We start from the raw sequence: 20053 nt of genomic DNA, 5'->3' as shown, positions 1-20053 counted from the left end.
AATTTTCATAGTAAAATATTATCTGACAGCAACATGGAAATATATCTTTATTTTTGCAGACAAATTTGGAAAATTATAAAATTTCATAAACGCAGAAATGAGAAACTTGAGTCTCTTCCTGCTGTAGCCGAGAATCGGAATAAGCATTACTGAAAAGAAGATGGTACTGAAAACTTCGGTTAGTACTAAAAGTAGCCATAACGCTTCATTTGTTATACCCGCTCCAGCTTTTATCCACTAATGCTCCCTGTAGTACCACGGACGTCAGTCTCCGATGTGGAAATGCTCCTCATTCCTTATTTTATCAGTCTACCTGATTTTTATCATATTTCTGTAGCACCAAGCAAAAGTTTCGATACTCAGACACCTTAAGAATGCAATGAATAAGAACGGATACGGTGGAGACGCCCCCAACGGCTTCCAGGTAACTGGTTTTAGGCCCAACAAACCGAACACCGCATGGAGTTTAAGACAACGGCAAATATGTTGTACGTCGTCTAAGTATAGACCTCACTCGGCAGAATATTGACTTGGCGTAAATGTATATGTGTTTTCCTTCTACCTCCGAAAACTCATTTAATATTACTTACGGTTAAAGAACCTGACGCTCCGTAAAGCGGATGTCTATCGTGTTCGATACAAACACGTTAAGGCCTACATAGGACGGAATGTGAGGACTTTTGAAATAAGGTGCCAACAGAACAGGAGGCACAAAAGCAATCAACAAAATCGGCCGTAGCGGAACACTGTTTAACTACAGAGGACTGAACGAAATAAGAACGACAGATCACGTTATTTTGGCACGATGTTCTGAAGGAAGCTGTTGAAACACGGGTGACTACTCGCAGTAAAGGACTGAACCACTAAAGCAGAGGTTCTATACATGGTTTTGCGACATTCCTTCATTAAATAAGACGAGGCGGATATTCCAGAATTCGAATCAAGAACAGCTGCCAATATGAGTCATTTAGAAGTATATATCCTTGGCGTAGGGAAACGGCTTAAGAAATGTGCAGCTTCCTGTCTAGAATTTATGCAATCAGGTCCCAATCTGACCATTCTGATACACTCCAAACTTGGCAGTAATAAATATCTGTACCTAAAAGGAAGGAAAACGGTTTAACAATGTGGAAGGAAATCGGCAGCGCCCTTTAAAAGGGCCCATTCCGTCACTTGCTTGGAGCGATTTAGGAAACTCACCGAAAGCCTAAATCTGGATATCTGGACGCGGATCTGAAGTCATCTTCCCACGCGCGATCCCAGTGTGCTAACCACTGCGCCACACCACTTCACTCGTCTCGTACCTAAATAATGGAGAGAAGTACATGTCACACCAGTACAAATAAAGGAGTTTCTGCGTCAGTCGCTTGTTTATTTTGTGACTATGCGTTCCGATTGTTCACACCATCATCTTCAGGTGGAGACGTGTTTGCTTACATGACTGGTGTTGGTGCAGAGAACAGACGTCTATGATGGACGAAATATTCAGGTCATAAAAAAGAAAATAACAGTATTTAGAATTTTGGTCTTATGGGTGACCACTGCCTCAGTACGTTTTAAAGACAAAAACATGGGGCAAGCAGGTTGTAATCTATTTATTGTCTGTGTTATTAGCCAATTTCGACCATCAGGCATTTTCAAGCAATTATCAAAAGTTTCAACCTTCACTACGTTTGACTAAATAGCCAGTGCATATGTACGGGGATGCAGTGTTTTCATGTGCGTCTGTAGCACAAATACAATCCGCTGAATTACTGACTCATATCACCGATGTCAATTTGCATCAGGATTTTGGAACACAAACTCTCTTCAAATGTTATGAATTATTGAAAAAAAGAAAAAGGATACATTGACTCAAAGTCATCACGGATTCAGGAAATATCGTTCTTTTGAAACACATCTAGATCTTCTTTCATACAAAGTAATGAGTGCTATCGATAGGGGTCTCAACATTGGTTGGGTCTGAACATGGTTCGTTACTGGCTTTTGACACCGTTCCTGCTTCTGATGAAATTGCGCGCCCACGGAATATCATGTAAGTAGTGCGACTGGATTCCTGATTTGTTGTCAGAAAGGTCAAAGACCGTAGTAATTCACGGAAAGTCAACAAATTAAAACAGAACTGATATCTGGTTTTCGCCCTCACCTATTCTTCATCTATACAGAGTAGATGGACCAGAGGCCTTGACGTCAGTGGTGTGACTTGCCTGCGTCAGCGATAAAGGTAGTCATACTGTATGTGCAACCACAAGAAAGGGGTATCTGTTGAGAGCCCAAACATACATGCGGTTCCTGAAGAGGGGCAGAAGCCTTTTCGGTAGCTGCAGCGGCAACAGTCTGGATGACTGACTGATCTGGGCTTGTAACATCAACCAAAACGGCCTTGCTGTGCTGGTATTGCGAACGGCTGAAAGCAATGGGAACCTACAGCCGTAACTTTTCCCGGGGGCATGCAGCTCTGCTATGTGGTTAAATGATGATAACATCCTCTTGAATTAAATATTTTGGAGGTAAAATAGTTTCTCATCGGAATCTTGCGTCAGTTGTGCCACAATTTCTTACAAATCCAGCTTGGTTCCTAGTGATATGAGTTGTTCATGTGTCCTTTTGTCATGAATACGTGAAAGGATCTTCATACGTGAAAGGGCGAATGAACCATATTTCAACAAAAAATAAGTCCTAACTCGCAAGTGCAGCGAAGATGGAGACCATCGTTATGGTGTAGTTGGCAGATAATTAAAATAATAATCATAAAAAAGTAGCGTCTGTTCTCCATGTCAGGAGAGACCTAAATTAATGCTGGCAGCAGCTTCTGAAATGATTGGCGACACACTTTGTGACAAGCCGGCTCAGTAATGTGATCGGGCGGTAATCAGAACACTCAGTAGGCCTTCGTTTCTTTTTTGAAGACTCGTTAAGTGATACGCTACTAGCAGTCTGTTGGTGTTCTACATTCTTTAATAATCTGATTGAAAAGATCTTTTACATAACGTGCCTCATTCCACTGTGGAGAACACCATAACACTGTTGGGAGGTCATCGGGGGCCAGTGGAATTCCATCTTTTCATCTCCTTCAGAGCAGCCTCAGCTTCAGCAATGTTAATTTCCTTAACTAATCTCTTCAACAGCTGACATGGTTGGTGCTGGTGGATGGGGAAATTCCTCGGTAGAAAGTCTCTCAAAGTAGTTCCGCCAGCGTTCCCTTGCTTTCTTTCTGTCGACCAACAGCTCACCAGTTGCGTCTTTGATGCCGTAAAAGTGATGGATATCTTCCGTTTTCCAATGTTTTGATTTGACTAGTCAGTAAATGTTACTTTCTCCTTTGCGTGCCTCTTGTTTAGTGTAAAGATCTGAATACCCGTTTTGTTTTGTGACTGCAATGACTTCCTTCACCTTTCTACGGGATCGTCCGTTAGCATTCCAATTGAATAATCTTTTGTGTGCAAGAAACGCGTGGTAATTTTTTTTCTTCTTGCATACGGTATCCTTAATATCGTAATTCCATAGCCAAGTTGTTTAATGATCCTTCGTCGTCCTCGTTTCGTTGTTCCGTGAATAGGCCTGCGGCTTCGTGAACAAAGGTCTTCAATGTAGTCCAGCTACCTACGACTGTGGTAATTGGTAGCTCCATAATTTCTCTCATAACGTCAGCCTTCTTCTCCTTGAAGCGCAACCATTTGATTCTTTATGTTCCTTTTCTGGCAGAGAATCCTGACCTGGGTTTATTCTAAGCTTAGAATTTGGTCGGTGTTGCCATTGCGACAGTTTCATGTGAGACAACTTTCGCGTCTAACATATCTTCGAGCTTCTGACGTCTTACTAGGACATAGGCAATCGGAGTTGCATTTGATCGAGTATAATAGGTGATTAGGTATATTTTGCATTTTTCGAACCAAATGTTCGTTATGACTAAGTTATGAGTTTCTGCATAATCGATGATTCGCTGGCTTCATCGTTGTTCTGTCCATACCCATGTCCACCATTTGCGTCAGGATCTTCCTTCCGTTGCCCGACGTGTCCATTCAGATCAACACCGACTATGGAGCAGTCTACTGCTGGGACTTCTGTAGTCTTCTCGTCAAGCAGTGCCCAGAAGGCATCTTTGGTTTGCGCACTCAGGTCGGTTTGTGGGGCACAGGCACTGAAGAAGTGGATTTTTCGTCTGTCTGCAATGTAGGCAGCTGTCATAAGGCAGTCGCCGTAACGCTGCAGCTCATAGACAGAACCATCGAATTTCGCTGATACGACAACGCCGGCGCCGTTGGTTGTTCAGCGGTATATCAATGTTATACGACTTTTTCCCACTCTATCTTGTTTCTTGAACTGCACAGATATCAATACACCTCTTTTCGTGTGTCTTAGCTAGTTCGCTGCATCGCCCAGTCATAATTCCGACTTTGTTACATGAGACAGAGTGTGGGCTCTCTTGTTTAGCCGTCGCAGCCCTTGGAAGATAATGCTTGCATACCTGACACACTGACTGGGCCCTGCCGACGACGGTCGCTTTCGAGGGCGCCCTAACAGTGGTACCAAAACGTTGGGATAGCATTTCCATAACGATGGTGGATTTACGGCCGGCTTGTCACAAAGTGTGTCGCCAATCATTTCAGAAGCTGCTGCCAGCATTAATTTCGGCCTCTCCTGACATGGAGAACAGGCGCTACTTTTTTATGATTATTATTTTAATTATCTGCCAACTACACCATAACGATGGTCTCCATCTTCGCTGCACTTGCGAGTTAAGACTTCTTTTTTGTTGAAATATGGTTCATCCGCCCTTTCCACCGTTGAGGCTTTGCAGACTGCCCTCCTCCGTCTTCCAAGCCGTTGACAATATGTAACAGGAAGAGGATGGAAAATGAAAGATGCGATAGTCCTAGAGACCTAAGAGCTTCGAGGACGCAAAATAACAAGGACAGGCCGAGGATGGCGAGATAGGAAAGATAAAAAGAGAGGAGCCTGATGTAAGTAAGTGGCACCAACACCAGACTCAGCACGGAGTAGGTTTAATAACGAATGAGAAAATAGGAATGCGGATAAGCTGCTATGAAAGCATAGTGAACACATTAGCGTAGTCAAGAGACACACGAAGCCCATGCCTGCATCATCAGTACAAGTTTATATACCTGCTGACTCTGTAGATGATGAAGAGATTGAAGAAACATATGATGAAATAACAGAAAGACGAAAATTTCAGTGTTGTGGCGGACTGGAATTAGATAACAAGAAAAGGAGGAGAAGGAAAAATAGCAGGTGAATATGGACACCGGGAAAGGAATGAAAGAGGGAGCCACCTGGTAGAATTTTTTTCAGACCATAATTTAATCATCGCAGATACTTGGTTTAAGAAACATAAGAGAAGGCTGTATGCGTGACAGATACCTGGAGGGCAACGGAAGGTTTCAGATGAATCATATAATGGTAAGACAGAGGTTTAGGATTTTACTTTGGTATGGAGCCAGTCATATAAAACTTTTTGAAAGATATAACCGCCATTTGACTGTATAACAGGTTTTACTCGACAATATAGATTTCTACTCGAGTCTAATTATTTTTGAATCTTGTAACACTTGAAAATGGCCTAAGGCCGAAATCTAAAATGTGGAATAAATTCTGTTGTACAGTCAAATGGCGGTTATAGCTTCCAAACACGTTTTAAATTGTAAGACAATTTCAGAGGGAGATGCGAACTCTGACAACAAAATAAAGTTTTGACACAGTTGCCTATGTTTCTGCGCACGCTTCGATGTGAGTCGCCCCTCTCTCCCAAACCACATCTTTCTGTCGTTATGACGTTTTACACCCCTTAACTCGGGGGCGGGGGGCGGGGGGGGGGAGATTGAAAAGATCTGTGACAAGTAGTTAATATCCATTATCTTACGTAAGAATACTGCTCACCAGTCAACACTGCGTTAATCTGCAATCCGCTGATTCAGTACCATTCTGCCCCTGTGGCAGGAAAACACACGAAAAATTATTAATTTCCGTTATCTATGAAGGTAAAATGAGAAAATACACCAGGAGTTTAAGATCTCACCATAACGCCTAGTATATTTACACAAGACCTAGTGCTCATGATAACAAAATTTTTCCCAATGGTGTCACTCCACCACAGTGTTCTACAAACTTGTTACGATAATTACTAACGAAATGTTTTGCGTAACTAACATTATAACGAGAAATACTGAAGGACAAGGCCAGAAACAGCACTTCTTGGATTGTCAACAGAAAATCAGGATCGGTTACAACCTCAATTTTTTCCTCTATGACGACAAAGTTCAAGAAAGAAATGGGTCTTGCCAGCTTTCGTCTGACTTTACATTTTTTATATTTGTACATGAAAGGATCTTAACTTTTATGTGATAAAAAGAAAGGTCAAGAAGGGTTAGCTCGGACCGTTAGGACAGTGCCTGTTTTAAATTTGAAACAGAAACAGGTGACAGAGTGCATCTCTCAGAGAATCTCAATGTTGCATTTCAGCAAGTGCAGAATTAAAAAAACGCTGGCCAGTCGTTTTAGCTATTCGTCTGTATAAGAGCTACAATAGAGTCATCTCAAGACGACGAAAATTTTGTGCGTAGGTGTTGGAGTGTGATAGAGCACTGTAGCACTTCATACCGTGTAAAACACGTACGTAAGAGAAAATTAAATTTTAATTTCACTGGACAAAGGTTAGGACAGTTTTATAAAGAGAGACTGTAGGGAAACGGTCATTTCGGCGGACATGAGAATTAAATATATGCAATTACTTTTAACCCTCATGAGTGGCGCCCTCAAAGAAAATAACGGAGCTTCTGAAGCGTCAGTGGAATAAGCTTACCTGCAAAGCAGTAAAACATTAGTTACGAGAGCTAGGTGAAAATGCCTAGCACAATCTATTGAACAGTAAAAGACAAACAGAATGGACACCGAAAAGAGGGGCTGAACATTCTATGTTTAGCAACAAAACGAAACACTCAACAAAGCAGGCTTGTAAAAGATAGCATTGCGGAAAAACTTTAATAAGGTAAACTTAATGCATGATTTCGAAACAAAATGCTTGTCAACAAAAGAGATATACGAATGAAATAGAGTATATCAAACATCTACAAAAAAGCTGCTTAATTTCTTCATATAATCAAATTACATAGATCTATACAGCAGATAAGAAAGGATACCTTTAAACACCTCAGAAGCTTCAGATATATCTAAGCTCCCCACAAAGTACAAATAGGTATGCACGTGGACCATCCTGCTCGCAAAACTTTTAACGTTTGCAACCATTGAAAATTTATACACATTATAATGCTCTCAGTACATTGTCACTCAAAAACTATGTCATAAATGACTTATAAATCATAAGAATATATGAAAATTGGATTTAATTACGACAGACAAGACGAAGAAGTGGGAGAGAAATCGTAACGTGTTTACGTGGCTGGCATATCGCACGCGACAGCTGTAGCGGTCCACGTGTTCATACAATGTGATCTTACAGTATTCTTTGACTGGTAACATGACGCTGCATTTTAAAAGATTTCGGAAACACATTGTCTCGACTGGAAACTAGCTGCATGGTAAAATTAAGCATGGTTCACTGTTCTACTCTAACCTCTGGGGTCGACAGCAAAAAATAGATCTTATATCGTCACTCAGTCGTCTTGTCTCATACAGTTAGCAACATAATTACCTTTCATTGTATCCATCACAGCTTCCATGACAAAACATTATCTATACAACAGAAATAACATAACTTAAAACAACTGATAGGAACTCTTCTCTGCACATAATTACCTACAACCACATCAACCACAGGACCTCTTGCTGCTCGCAGATAACCTTTAAAAAACAACCTCATTCATCTCTTCACATCAAAAATACTTCTCTCCCTCTGGGGGATAATAGCCGAAAGTCGTCGTATCTTTACTCAATAACTTACAGGCGTACAAAAGATCAGTTCTCTTTCAACATTCATTATAACTCTTTTTACGGTTCATAGGTTTATACATCTTAGCATCGTGCATTGGCTTAACCAATTTTAGCAACTGCCCGTTACGAGAAACGGAAGGCATGGACGGAAAAACAATAAAAGATCGTGAAAGAGCGTGTAGAGAGACGAGAAAGAAGATTTAGCATCTGGCCTGGTCTTGCAATAAAAACACACTTCCATCAAAGTACAACGATTTATTGCGCCAACGACTTCAGAAATCTTGCAGACGCGGTATGGAGGCACAGGGGGTTGCAGAACCCTTAAAGCGCTCACGTCTATAGAGCAAGTAGTAGGGACCTACTTTCATCAGGGGCACAGAAATTATGCTTATCGGAAAGATGAAAGAAAAAAGAATGGAATTATGACGCGAAAAGTAAAAGGAATAAAATGGCATGAACGGCTGGGAGCTTCTATCGTTGGTGAACATATGTTACAATTACAAATCCGTGGAGATTAATTGAAAGTTCTCAGAAATATACGCCTTGAAACTTCTCATCTCAACAACTAACCACGCAATACTTCTACGAGAACAGAATTTAAATCAAAGATAAGAAATTCACTGCAGTCCACAGGCTCAACGGGATTATGAGTTTAAATTACACAGGCATTAACTATCCAAACAACATACAAATGGTTCAAATGGTTCTGAGCACTATGCGACTTAACTTCTGAGGTCATCAGTCGCCTAGAACGTAGAACTAATTAAACCTAACTAACCTAAGGACATCACACAAATCCATGCCCGAGGTAGGATTCGAACCTGCGACCGTAGCGGTCGCTCGGCTCCAGACTGCAGCGCCGAGAACCTCACGGCCACTCCGGCCGGCCAAACAACATACATCTGAAGTGCTTATCTAGCAACAATTATAGATTCAACATCCCTTCCGATAACTGCACTCACAAAAATTTAAAGTTAGAATCGTTCTTGTAAGTAAAGACACGTCAAAACTCTAAAGGCAATAACTATATATATAATATTCAAAATTTATACTATAATTTATTGCTTGAGAATCCCTATTCGCTCACTGCGTTGTTCTCTGAGCAAATGGCTGTGGTGCCTCAGTACATCACAACACTTACAAACTTCGACGCGTCGCGACGCACAGTATGCGTCGGCGGCGGTGGCGGCAGCTGAGGCCAACGTGCCAGGGCCGTACGCACGAGGTAACCGCGTAGCTATATTGCTGAGTATGGGCTACCATCTTCCTCAATCAGCTTCTTTTCTTTTGTGTACTAAAGACGTTCGTCTATATAAAGTGATCGTTAACTTCATCAAGAGTACTGGTCACAATCTGTAGGTTTTAATGGTGTATGTCAATTATAAATATGTCTTGCTGATGAAGATATTTCAGAATTGGTGTGAATTGTACGCCTAGACACTTATAATTATTTTTCAATTCAATTCAATTTTTAAAACATTAAGTACAAAACTGTAACAGTTAAGCTTTTTATTCTTGTAAATATGCATTTCTGTATTTGTTTATTCAATTATGTGTACATTGCCATTGTGTTGCCGATGGCTGAATTGATGTGTACATTGTCATTGTGTTGCCGATGGCTAAATTGAGTACACACTCAAAGGCCAAATAAAAAAAAAAAAAACGCGTATCTGCGGCATTGGCGTCGCGGCGGCTGGCTGCACGGCGGCGAAAGTACGAGACCCGGGCGTTGAGGCCAGGACCCTTCCGCAGATGGCAGCGAGGGGTTGACTGGTGGCGAACGTGGGGCGGCTCGGTGGCAGGTGGGTCACGTAGCTAGTGAGCAACACCAGCAGCAAAATGGTCCGCGACGCGGACATCTCGCCCGATGCGTGGAGGCAATGGTTCTTGACCTGCCACGCCGCAGTCAGCCAACGGGCGGCTTCAGTGGACGATGCAGTGGCAGGGAAGCGGCGCAGACAGTGGGCAGCGCTCCCATGCGCCCCGTGAGCCTCAGCGGCACGGACGCATCATGCAGTTTCTTCCTAACTCGGCGCCCGGCTCAGTGTAAGCTGGCAGCGACTGAGAAGCTGCGCCAGCTACGACTGTTTAATGCGGCCGGCTTGTGCTGGGTGCTGAGAGGCGCGACTCGCTGTTCTCAGTAGAGGTGGGTCGAACTCGTTCATTCCCGTGAACTACTTCATTCATTTCACTCTTTGCCGTGAAGCGTTCAAATGAACTAGTTCATTCGTGAAGTACGGAAGCCTAGCGAAGTTGCCCAGTTCGCCGCTCAGCCGCTGCTACGCTCGCTTCGCCTAGCTCGTACAATAAAGCTTCGTAATACTTCACAATTTTACCAACAGATGGCGGAACTATGGAGTAACGTGCATGCAACGTTTTACGCTCTTACAGCGTCTGAGTTATCTTAAATAGAGCATGGTCGAAGGGGACAAAGGACGTTTCTATCTGTGTCCAAGTGTCTGAACAATTTTATCTTGGACTCTACGCCCGTGAACGGCACCTTGTATTTTAAAAAGTGTTTGGCTCCGTTTATATGTCCACCATCTTTTTTCTCTAATTGTCTTCATTTCTATCTTTTGTATTTCTCTGCGGCCAAAGAGCGGCGTAGTATGCTGCTGCAGGCCTGCCTGTATACAGGTTTCAAAATGACAATAAAGAAAAAAAAGGGGGACAAAGGAAAGATAAACAGAGAAGGCTGTCACATATAAAGAAGGTACTACATTTAATCTTGCTCGACATTTTCTCATGAAGCGCCCAAAAAAGTCTTTATCTGCCAAATGAAACATTATTTGTTGTATTCATGAACTGAAAATAGGGCTACCAACGAAATGCAGTCCAATTTTATGTTCCTTTTAAAATTTAATCCAAAATAGAATGAGTATGTTTAACACTGTCACAAAGTCTGTATACCTACGTTAAGTAATTATTCAGAAGTTTTCCTGTAGATTTTATTTTTGTTGACAATAATAACCCACTAGATTCAAAACGTAAACTGTCACCTGTAGTCATTGGTACGATTTCAGGTAATATCCCTCTTTCAGTGTTATTAACAAACCTTTTACTTTCATGTTTGCTGTGCGTGCTCACACAGCTAGCCTCTTCGTTTCTATCTTTAATATTCATTTGTCTTCAAGCGCTGCCAACGGTAGGCTACCCGTAGACGCGAAGTTTAACTGCACAAATAGTCACGGGTAATGATGTCAGCACTGCAGGTAGCAGCTGACGCTGCCTTCTACTCACCCCTCACCTCCCCCATCCGTCCTAAACCTATCGTTATAACACCGCGTGATTCGTCGACAGGCAGGACAGGGAGGAGTGAAGTGATGAGAGGAGGAGTGACGTGGGTGTGGGAGAGGGGAAGAGAGTGAGTGAACTAGAAAAAAGTGTGGAGTGTGCTATCTGTGAAGAGTTTGAAGTACCAGTTCATTGAAATTGAATGGTTAGTTCACACTTCACAGGAGTGAAGCGTTCATTTGAACGACTCATTCACGAGCTCCCCATCACTAGTTCTCTGTGCGCAGGTGTTAGAGCGGCAGGCAGCAATGGACTGCGCCCTGGGGGCTGACATGTGCGGACACATCGTCTGGAGCGGCATCATGGCCGACTCGCTGCAGCAACCAAGCTCGGCTCGCAGCAAACAGTAGCGAATACTGACCGACCACACAACGTCTAATATGACCAAAAGTAAAAGGGACCGAACGCTGGGAACGAATCGCGTTTCTCTCACCAATGTACATGTGCAGGGAGAGGGAGGAGGGTTGTTTCATCCGGCTTATGACAACAATGTACAGGAGGTCGACTGGCAGGACTTGTGAGTGGGCATCCCGAGCGGACGTTAAATGACAAAACAGGAAATTTCGTCAAAAAAGAGAATATATTTTGCTGTACTGAACACGAGGGTCGCGCCTAGGGAGGACGTTACCGGTTGTAGGCCACTCTAGGAGGACGAACAACTAAATACGTGGGCACCAGAAGGGGTGGTGGTTCATTTTATGTTGGTGACAGGCCACACGGCTTAGAGCTGGCAGCTCTCCCTCCCCAGAATAACGTCTGTACTAGTCGATGTCTGGATATCAAGAGAACGAAGCAATCGTGTTCTGCTCTGCAGAATCCTCCAGCGTCTACGCGTGTGACCTGTATCCCACACATGCTATTGGCTAAAACCAATGGCGTGAATTCGCTAGCAATTTCAGCAGAGAGCTCAGGACATCTCTCGTCAGTAGCTTTAGCTGTACAGTACCGCCTGGGTTCTGAAAAGCAGGCAACTTGTGTCACGTAGGCACAGCGGAAGTTGCTCTGGGAGAAAACTTGTAAGGATTTGACTGGAGTCTTTGAAATAATTTTTTAAACCATTTCCCTAAAATTTCTTTGACTGGCTATTGCCCAGCACAGTGGGCAAGTGAAACATGGCCGATAGACAGTTTAGACAAAAGAAGATAGAAGCTTTTGAAATGTGGTGCTACAGAATAATGTTGAAGATTGGACGGGTCGATTACGTAACTAATGCGGAGGTACTGAATAGAATTCGGGAGACAAAAATTTGTGGCACAACTTGACCAAGAAGCGGTCGGTTGATAGGACGCATTCTGAGACGTCAAGGGATCATCAGTTTGGTGGTGGAGGGAAATTTGGTGGGGTAAAAACCGTAGAGAGAGACCTAGAGATGAATAAACTAAGCAGAGTCAGAAGTATGTAGGTTACAATAGTTATTTAGAGATGGAGAGGATCACACAGTATAGAGTTGCATAGAGAGCTGCATCAAACCAGTTTTCGGACTGAAGTCAACAACAGCAGCAGGGTGTAATGCGTACAGGTAGTGATATTTCCAGTGGTGAATGATTACAGTGTACTGAACAACATCGCGTCAATATTTAAGTCATTTTCATACTATTAATTATAGCCATTAGTAGCTATACGTATGTTTTTAGATTGGTCAGAACATGTGCCAAGCCGGCCGCGGTGGTCTAGCGGTTCTGGCGCTGCAGTCCGGAACCGCGGGAGTGCTACGGTCGCAGGTTCGAATCCTGCCTCGGGCATGGGTGTGTGTGATGTCCTTAGGTTAGTTAGGTTTAAGTAGTTCTAAGTTCTAGGGGACTTATGACCTAAGATGTTGAGTCCCATAGTGCTCAGAGCCATTTGAACCATTTGAACATGTGCCAAGAGCAAGCCATTAATACTTAATTTTCCCTGGGCAGGAGGTCAGGTGTTGAAGTGTGGATGTGTGGACACAAAACGGTTAATCTATACTGAGAGGCGTGGTGCAGTACGACCATGCAGACAATATCAAAACGTAAGAATTATGAGGTTTTGCGGGAAGGCTATTCGTCGCAGAGCAAAAGCAACCAAGACACTGATGTACATATTAAGGTTCCTTATATAAAAATATCTGCATATATACCCTTTACACTCTGCATAAGCACTTTGCAAGACAATGTGAGCAGCTCTGTTAAATTGTTTGCAGATAACACTGTCCTTTACTAATGAAGTAATAAGAAGTTCGAAATCAAATGCAAAATGATGATATCTGAATGGTGCATAAAGTGGCAGCTGATGTAACTACATCATGGTTTAAAGCAGACGGGTGGTATCAGGTGATTCACTGTCTGAACGATTTTCTTAGGCCCCTTTCGAAGGTCGTTCCTACTTCTGTCACCTCTAGCACCTGCCGATAGGAAGCAGCCTCCCCGGTATTGGCAGTACCAGGCTGTTGTGGCTGAACACCTCATACCTGACAGCCAGAGCCCTACCGAAGAGTGGAGTGGTACTCACGGAGATGAATGTGGCCCTGTTGATGGCGTACACGCGGCCCGCGGTGAGGGAGAGCGGCCGCTGCGCGCAGCACATGACGATCCTCATGGCGCGCCTGAAGCGGGCGGGCGCCTCCATCCAGCCGCAGCTGTACAGCGCCTCGCTTACGGCCTCAGCCTGCGCAGACAGTCAACGTGCTTTTAATGCTCGTACTACCAAGAGAGCCACCGCACACGTAAAGCAATCAATAAAAATCACGACCTTCTTTCCTGCCTGTACGTTCCTCTTACACCTCCTGCTTATCGCTAATATTCTCGAGGTCTCGTTCCATGACTGGAGGTTGTTCTAATCTATCAAGTTTCTTCCTCCACCTTTTTTTTTACCTCCATAGCTATCATTTTAGCCGCTTGCGATTCTTTCCTGCTCTCTGTAGCTTCAGCCTTTGCTTCCTTCGCTACTTTCCTGTCTTGTTTCGTTTCTGCTAATGCTATTTCTTATTTTACCCTAAATTACTTTCTAAATACCCTAACTTTTTCTATGACTTATTTACTTATACATTCTAACCTTGCCCGCCGGAGTGGCCAAGCGGTTCTAGGCGCTCAGTCTGGATCCGCGCCACCGCTACGGTTGCAGGTTCGAAACCTGCCTCGGGCATGGATGTGTGTGATGTCCTTAGGTTAGTTAGGTTCCAAGTTCTAGGGGACTGATGACCACAGCAGTTAAGTCCCATAGAGCTCAGAGACATTTGAACCATTTGAACCTTCTAACCTTGCTTCATTTCTCTTCTCGTCCTTTCTGCTTCCTCCTCCACTTCCCTAGCCTCTTCCTTTGTCTCTTCTGCCACTTTCCTAGTTTATTTTCCTTCCCTCCTAGTCTCCGCTGCTCCTTCCTTGGCTTCCTTCCTAGCCTTTCTTTTCTTACCTCTTCCTAAACTCTTCCAATTTTTGTGTCAAATTCCTGCAATCTTCTTTTCTAGTCTTACTTTCCTCTCATTGATTCCTGTCGAAAATTGTAATACAGTAAAATCTACGCCTTCCTGCTCCTATCTTCTACTTGGAGTTAACATCCGCAAACAAAATCGAGTATGTTTCTGTGGCAGCGTGTCTGGCCTATCTTTCTCCTCAATCCTTTTTTTTTTACTGTAGCTTTAGCATGACGTGAGGCGACCGTGACCTCATCCTTGCTATCATAACCAAGAGTGCTCGCTAATTCCATGAAAAACGTATCTACTCCTCGCCAGTATCTACCAATTCTTATCCTCATGTTTCTTACTTGATCAACTTTAGCCTAAACCCTTGCTAACGACCGTCGGTCTTCACGTTCTCATTAAAACCACGAACTACTCAAATGCGTTTGTGAAAACCCACCAAAACAAAAATCGCAAATAGAACAAAAAGCGCATAACACACATATACATCCAAAAGATACAACGCTGGTATCGAGGCCGGCATTCACTGAATGTGGAATATAATCCACAAAAGAAGAGAAAACCATAAGGAAAATCTCTGTGTTAAGTGTTGGCGCCATAAACTTAAACGAAAATGATAAAATCCTAGTTCTAACGTATCTCAAACACTATGCAACGAAAGAAAAGAAAAATTCTGACTACGATCAAATCATTGTTGTCAGTTGACTGTTTCTTACTTCACGAAAGACCACGCAAATGTCCAAAATCACAGGTGGGGCTCACGTAATTATGCGGACTGCTCTCCGCCCCCCCCCTTCCCCCTGTTTTACGGAGAGATTAAAGATGTTACCTCGTCACCTACCTACGGCTTTGCCCGCCTCTGTGTTCGACGACGCTAACGCCAGGCTTGTGCGTTGTCGCTCGACCGGGTTTAAGGCAGTTCGAATTATGGTTGCGGAAGAAACTTTCGTGGCAGTATTTGATCGGAAAGGGTTGGGTAGGTGGTGGTGTTAAGTTCTTGATCACCACACGTTTCGACAGTGTCCTGGTTTAAACATTAAACCCTCCGCAGTGTCTCGTGATGTGAGGACATGTGACATAGTTGACGATGATCGGTCCGTCGTATGTGCACTTTAAGCTTGGCGGCCCCTTTGGTGCTATTCGGGAGGAGCAGGCTATGTGCCAGCACCGCATTTCACCCTCTCCATTTTATCATGGTCAAAACACACCGACACACGTACGACACGTACTGTACATGTAGTATTAGAAAAATTGTAATGGAGTACGTTGCAAATAAAAAATAAGAACCATACTAATTTGAATATCTGAAACGAAATTAAAAACACTAATTTTTGGTTCACCCATGGATAAATGGATGGATAATCACAGATTTTCAGTAATTATGCAAAGGTGTGATTAACTGTAACATCAAATTCAAATACAAATCCCTGAGTTTATTAACAGTAAACATTGTCAAATAATTCAATAAAGAACATACTCAGGATGTAACAAACACTAGTAATAAACGAAAAAGAAATGAAACTGGCTTGACCTATGGTTGATAAAGTTTAGGAAATGGAAGAACATAATAGTAAGTCGAGCTCACTACCATGTCAAAAATTCACTGACGAAACTCCATGAAACGACAACAGTAACTGCATATCAAGGTTGGAAAAGAAGCTGTTGTCAAGCTATGCCTATCTACTGAGACGTTGAATGTAACAGTGGAAGTGTGGAGGGTTCAAGGCGCTCTGTACTGCCGGTGAAACCCGTAAATCCCACCATTATTGAAGTATGAATCAGCTAGCTACTGGTGGTGCCGATGGCTCACTAAGGGCGCCTGTGTGTGCCGAACTGCTGCATCGCCCTCGGATGAGGTGTGAACCAGAAGTGTGCAGGAGTACAATCCGAAGTGTCTAAAGAGCGTAGGGTGCGTCCGTTCTAGGAACGGAACTCCTCAAATTAGCAGCTGCCAATCAGAAAAATTACATTTGGTGTTCCGCCAATGAAAGAATTATGCTGACGCCGCTGTACACCCAGCAACGTAGGGAAAATGCGGACGTCCCAGTCAAATGTACTAATGTCCTAGTTTAAAAAAATTGCGTCGAAAAAATTAATGCTACTAGTTTCAACAAACCCAAAAGGATCACTTTTGGCGCGCTATTTTCGATCGTCGGAACATAAAAATAAGAAAAAATGTTACGCTAGGTGCCGAAACGGCGGCCGAATCTTGTAACCATTGTTTCCAGAGACTGCTGGTGTATTTTAGGAAGCTTTTAAGATCTGTATCTGCTACAGAAAGTTCCTGTTAAGAATGAATCAAAGAACAGTGAACAGTCCATGTTGTTTAAGTATCCTCCTCCTAGCTGAGAAACGTTTTGCAGAGATCGATAACAGTAAACATGTCAGGTGGAGGCGTGTGACCCGACAAATCTCCAGGAAGCGGGCGGCACAACAGCCAGCTCGTGGCTCAGCAAATATCTTCCATACGCAAGAGCCGGTGCTTCCTCTACCTCCTGAGCCAGCGAGAGATTCGTTTGGTACTTCTGTTGCAACGTTCTGCTCTGAGACTGACACAGCTCATACTCAATGCATATACAAGATATGTCTACAAATGCAGAGATGAAGGCAGCCGAAGAAATCACCCACATCATCACTAGTGTTTTACTTCAATTGTAAATACAATGGGGTGATAAGATTCATGGGATAGCGACATTCAAATATACAGATGGCGGTAGCATCGCGTGCATCAGGTATACAAGTGCAATGCATTGGCGGAGCTGCCATTTGTACTTAGTTGACTGACGTGAAATGGTTTCAGACGTGATTATGGACGCACGACGGGAGTTAACAGTCTTTGAACGGGGAATAGCAGTTGGAGCTAGACGCATGGCACATTAGGTTTTGGAATTCCGTCTTCCGCAGTACGCGGCGTCAAGACTATGCACAGAATACCACATTTCAGGCGATACCTCCCACCACGTACAACGCAGTGGCCGCCGAACTTCACTTGAGGACCCAGAGCAGCGATGTTTGTGGAGAGTTGTCAGTGCTAACAGATAAGCAACAATGAGTGAAATAGCCAATGAAATCAATGTGGGACGTATGACGAACGTACCCGTTAGGGTGCTGCGGTGAAGTATGGCTTTACTTGGGCACGGCAGCATACGACGAACTCGAGTGCCTTTGCTAACAGTATGACGTCACATCACCTGCAGCGCCTCTCTTGGGCTCGTGACGATATCTGTTGGCTGCTATACGACTGGAATATCGTGGCCTGTTCAGCTGAGAGAAGAGCTGATGGTAGGATTCGAATGTGGCACAGATCTCACGAAACAATGGACCCCCGTTGTGAACAAGGCACCGTGAAAAACAGTGGTGGCTCCATAACGGTGTGGGCTGTGTTTACATGGAACAGACTCGGTCAGTGACGTAGCTGTTTTATTCAGCTGCTTGGAGACCATTTGCAGCCATTCACGGCCTTCAAGTCCCAAACAACGATAGACCTTTCATGGATGATAATGTGCCATGTCACCGGGCCGCAACTATTCTCAATTGTTTTGAAGAGCAATTTAGAAAATTTGAGTTAATGATTTGGCCACCCGTATGATCCGATGTAAATCCAGTTGAACATTATGGGACATAATCGAGAGATTAGTTCAATCCAGCACCGGTGAATCTTTCGCAGTTATTGACGATTATAGAAGCAGCACAGTTCAGTATTTGTGCGCGGGACTTCCAGCGACTTGTTGAGTCCATGCCATGTCGAGTTTCTGCACTAAGCCGGACAGAAGGAGGTCCGACACGATATTAGGAAGTACATCATGACACTTGTCACCTCACTGTAAACATGAGTATCCTCTGTCTCCCCGATTTAGATTAGATTAAATTGGCACATAATTAATTTGCATATCGAATTGTCTCTAAATACGAAAATTAAGCTAATTTTCTCAATAAAGTTATGCGCAATGAGAGGAGTTGAGGCACGTTGCTTGGACACTTCTCAACATGTCATTGTACGGTCCGATAAGGCATTAAACTGAGTGGAACCGTCTACATCTACATCTACATCTATGTCCATACTCCGCAAGCCACCTGACGGTGCGTGGCGGAGGGTACCTTCAGTACCTCTATCGGTTCTCCCTTCTATTCCAGTCTCGTATTGTTCGTGGAAAGAAGGATTGTCGGTATGCCTCTGTGTGGGCTCTAATCTCTCTGATTTTATCCTCATGGTCTCTTCGCGAGATATACGTAGGAGGGAGCAATATACTGCTTGACTCTTCGGTGAAGGTATGTTCTCGAAACTTCAATAAAAGCCCGTACCGAGCTACTGAGCGTCTCTCCTGCAGAGTCTTCCACTGGAGTTTATCTATCATCTTCGTAACGCTTTCGCGATTACTAAATGATCCTGTAACGAAGCGCGCTGCTCTCCGTTGGATCTTCTCTATCTCTTCTATCAACCCTATCTGGTACGGATCCCACACTGCTGAGCAGTATTCAAGCAGTGGGCGAACAAGCGTACTATAACCTACTTCCTTTGTTTTCGGATTGCATTTCCTTAGGATTCTTCCAATGAATCTCAGTCTGGCATCTGCTTTACCGACGATCAACATTATATGATCGTTCCATTTTAAATCACTCCTAATGCGTACTCCCAGATAATTTATGGTATTAACTGCTTCCAGTTGCTGACCTGCTATTTTGTAGCTAAATGATAAAGGATCTATCTTTCTGTATATTCGCAGCACATTACACTTGTCTACATTGAGATTCAATTCCCATTCCCTGCACCATGCGTCAATTCGCTGCAGATCCTCCTGCATTTCATTACAATTTTCCATTGTTACAACCTCTCGGTACACCACAGCATCATCTGCAAAAAGCCTCAGTGAACTTCCGATGTCATCCACCAGGTCATTTATGTATATTGTGAATAGCAACGGTCCTATGACACTCCCCTGCGGCACACCTGAAATCACTCTTACTTCGGAAGACTTCTCTCCATTGAGAATAACATGCTGCGTCCTGTTATCTAGAAACTCCTCAATCCAATCACACAATTGGTCTGATAGTCCATATGCTCTTACTTTGTTCATTAAACGACTGCGGGGAACTGTATCGAACGCCTTGCGGAAGTCAAGAAACACGGCATCTACCTGTGAACCCGTGTCTATGGCCCTTTGAGTCTCGTGGACGAATAGCGCGAGCTGGGTTTCACATGACAAGCGCCGTAGCTGTGTGTGCTGGACGAGAGGTAAATCCCAGGTTGCGGAAGAACAAGTTGTTATTATCCTCCGTCAGAGAACCTGTAGGACCGCTGTTCTTCGAAGGAACATTGACAGCTGTGAAGTACCTTACCATGTCGCAGGAATGAACTGTACCAGCCATCCACCAAATGTGCCGAGATGAAGATTGTGTTTCTTTTTTCTTCTTTTCTTTTCTTCCCTATGAGACCGTACACCGTCGCATTACCATCGTGACATGCGGCAG

At 43.6% G+C, this 20053-nt stretch overlaps 1 protein-coding gene across 1 annotated transcript in view; it reads right to left on the bottom strand.

The window, feature by feature from the left end:
• LOC126155562 (odorant receptor 43a-like) overlaps positions 1-20053 on the bottom strand; it is a 158597-nt gene that overhangs the window by 22170 nt on the left and 116374 nt on the right. The window contains exon 4 of the mRNA XM_049916236.1: positions 13678-13833. Coding sequence (XP_049772193.1) covers positions 13678-13833 — 156 coding nt within the window. The remainder of the gene's footprint in view (positions 1-13677; positions 13834-20053) is intronic.

The sequence above is a fragment of the Schistocerca cancellata genome, chromosome 2 (assembly GCF_023864275.1).
Source record: "Schistocerca cancellata isolate TAMUIC-IGC-003103 chromosome 2, iqSchCanc2.1, whole genome shotgun sequence".
Lineage (NCBI taxonomy): Eukaryota > Metazoa > Arthropoda > Insecta > Orthoptera > Acrididae > Schistocerca > Schistocerca cancellata.
Note: the sequence above shows the minus strand (reverse complement) of the source record. Positions and strands in the feature narration are given on the sequence as shown.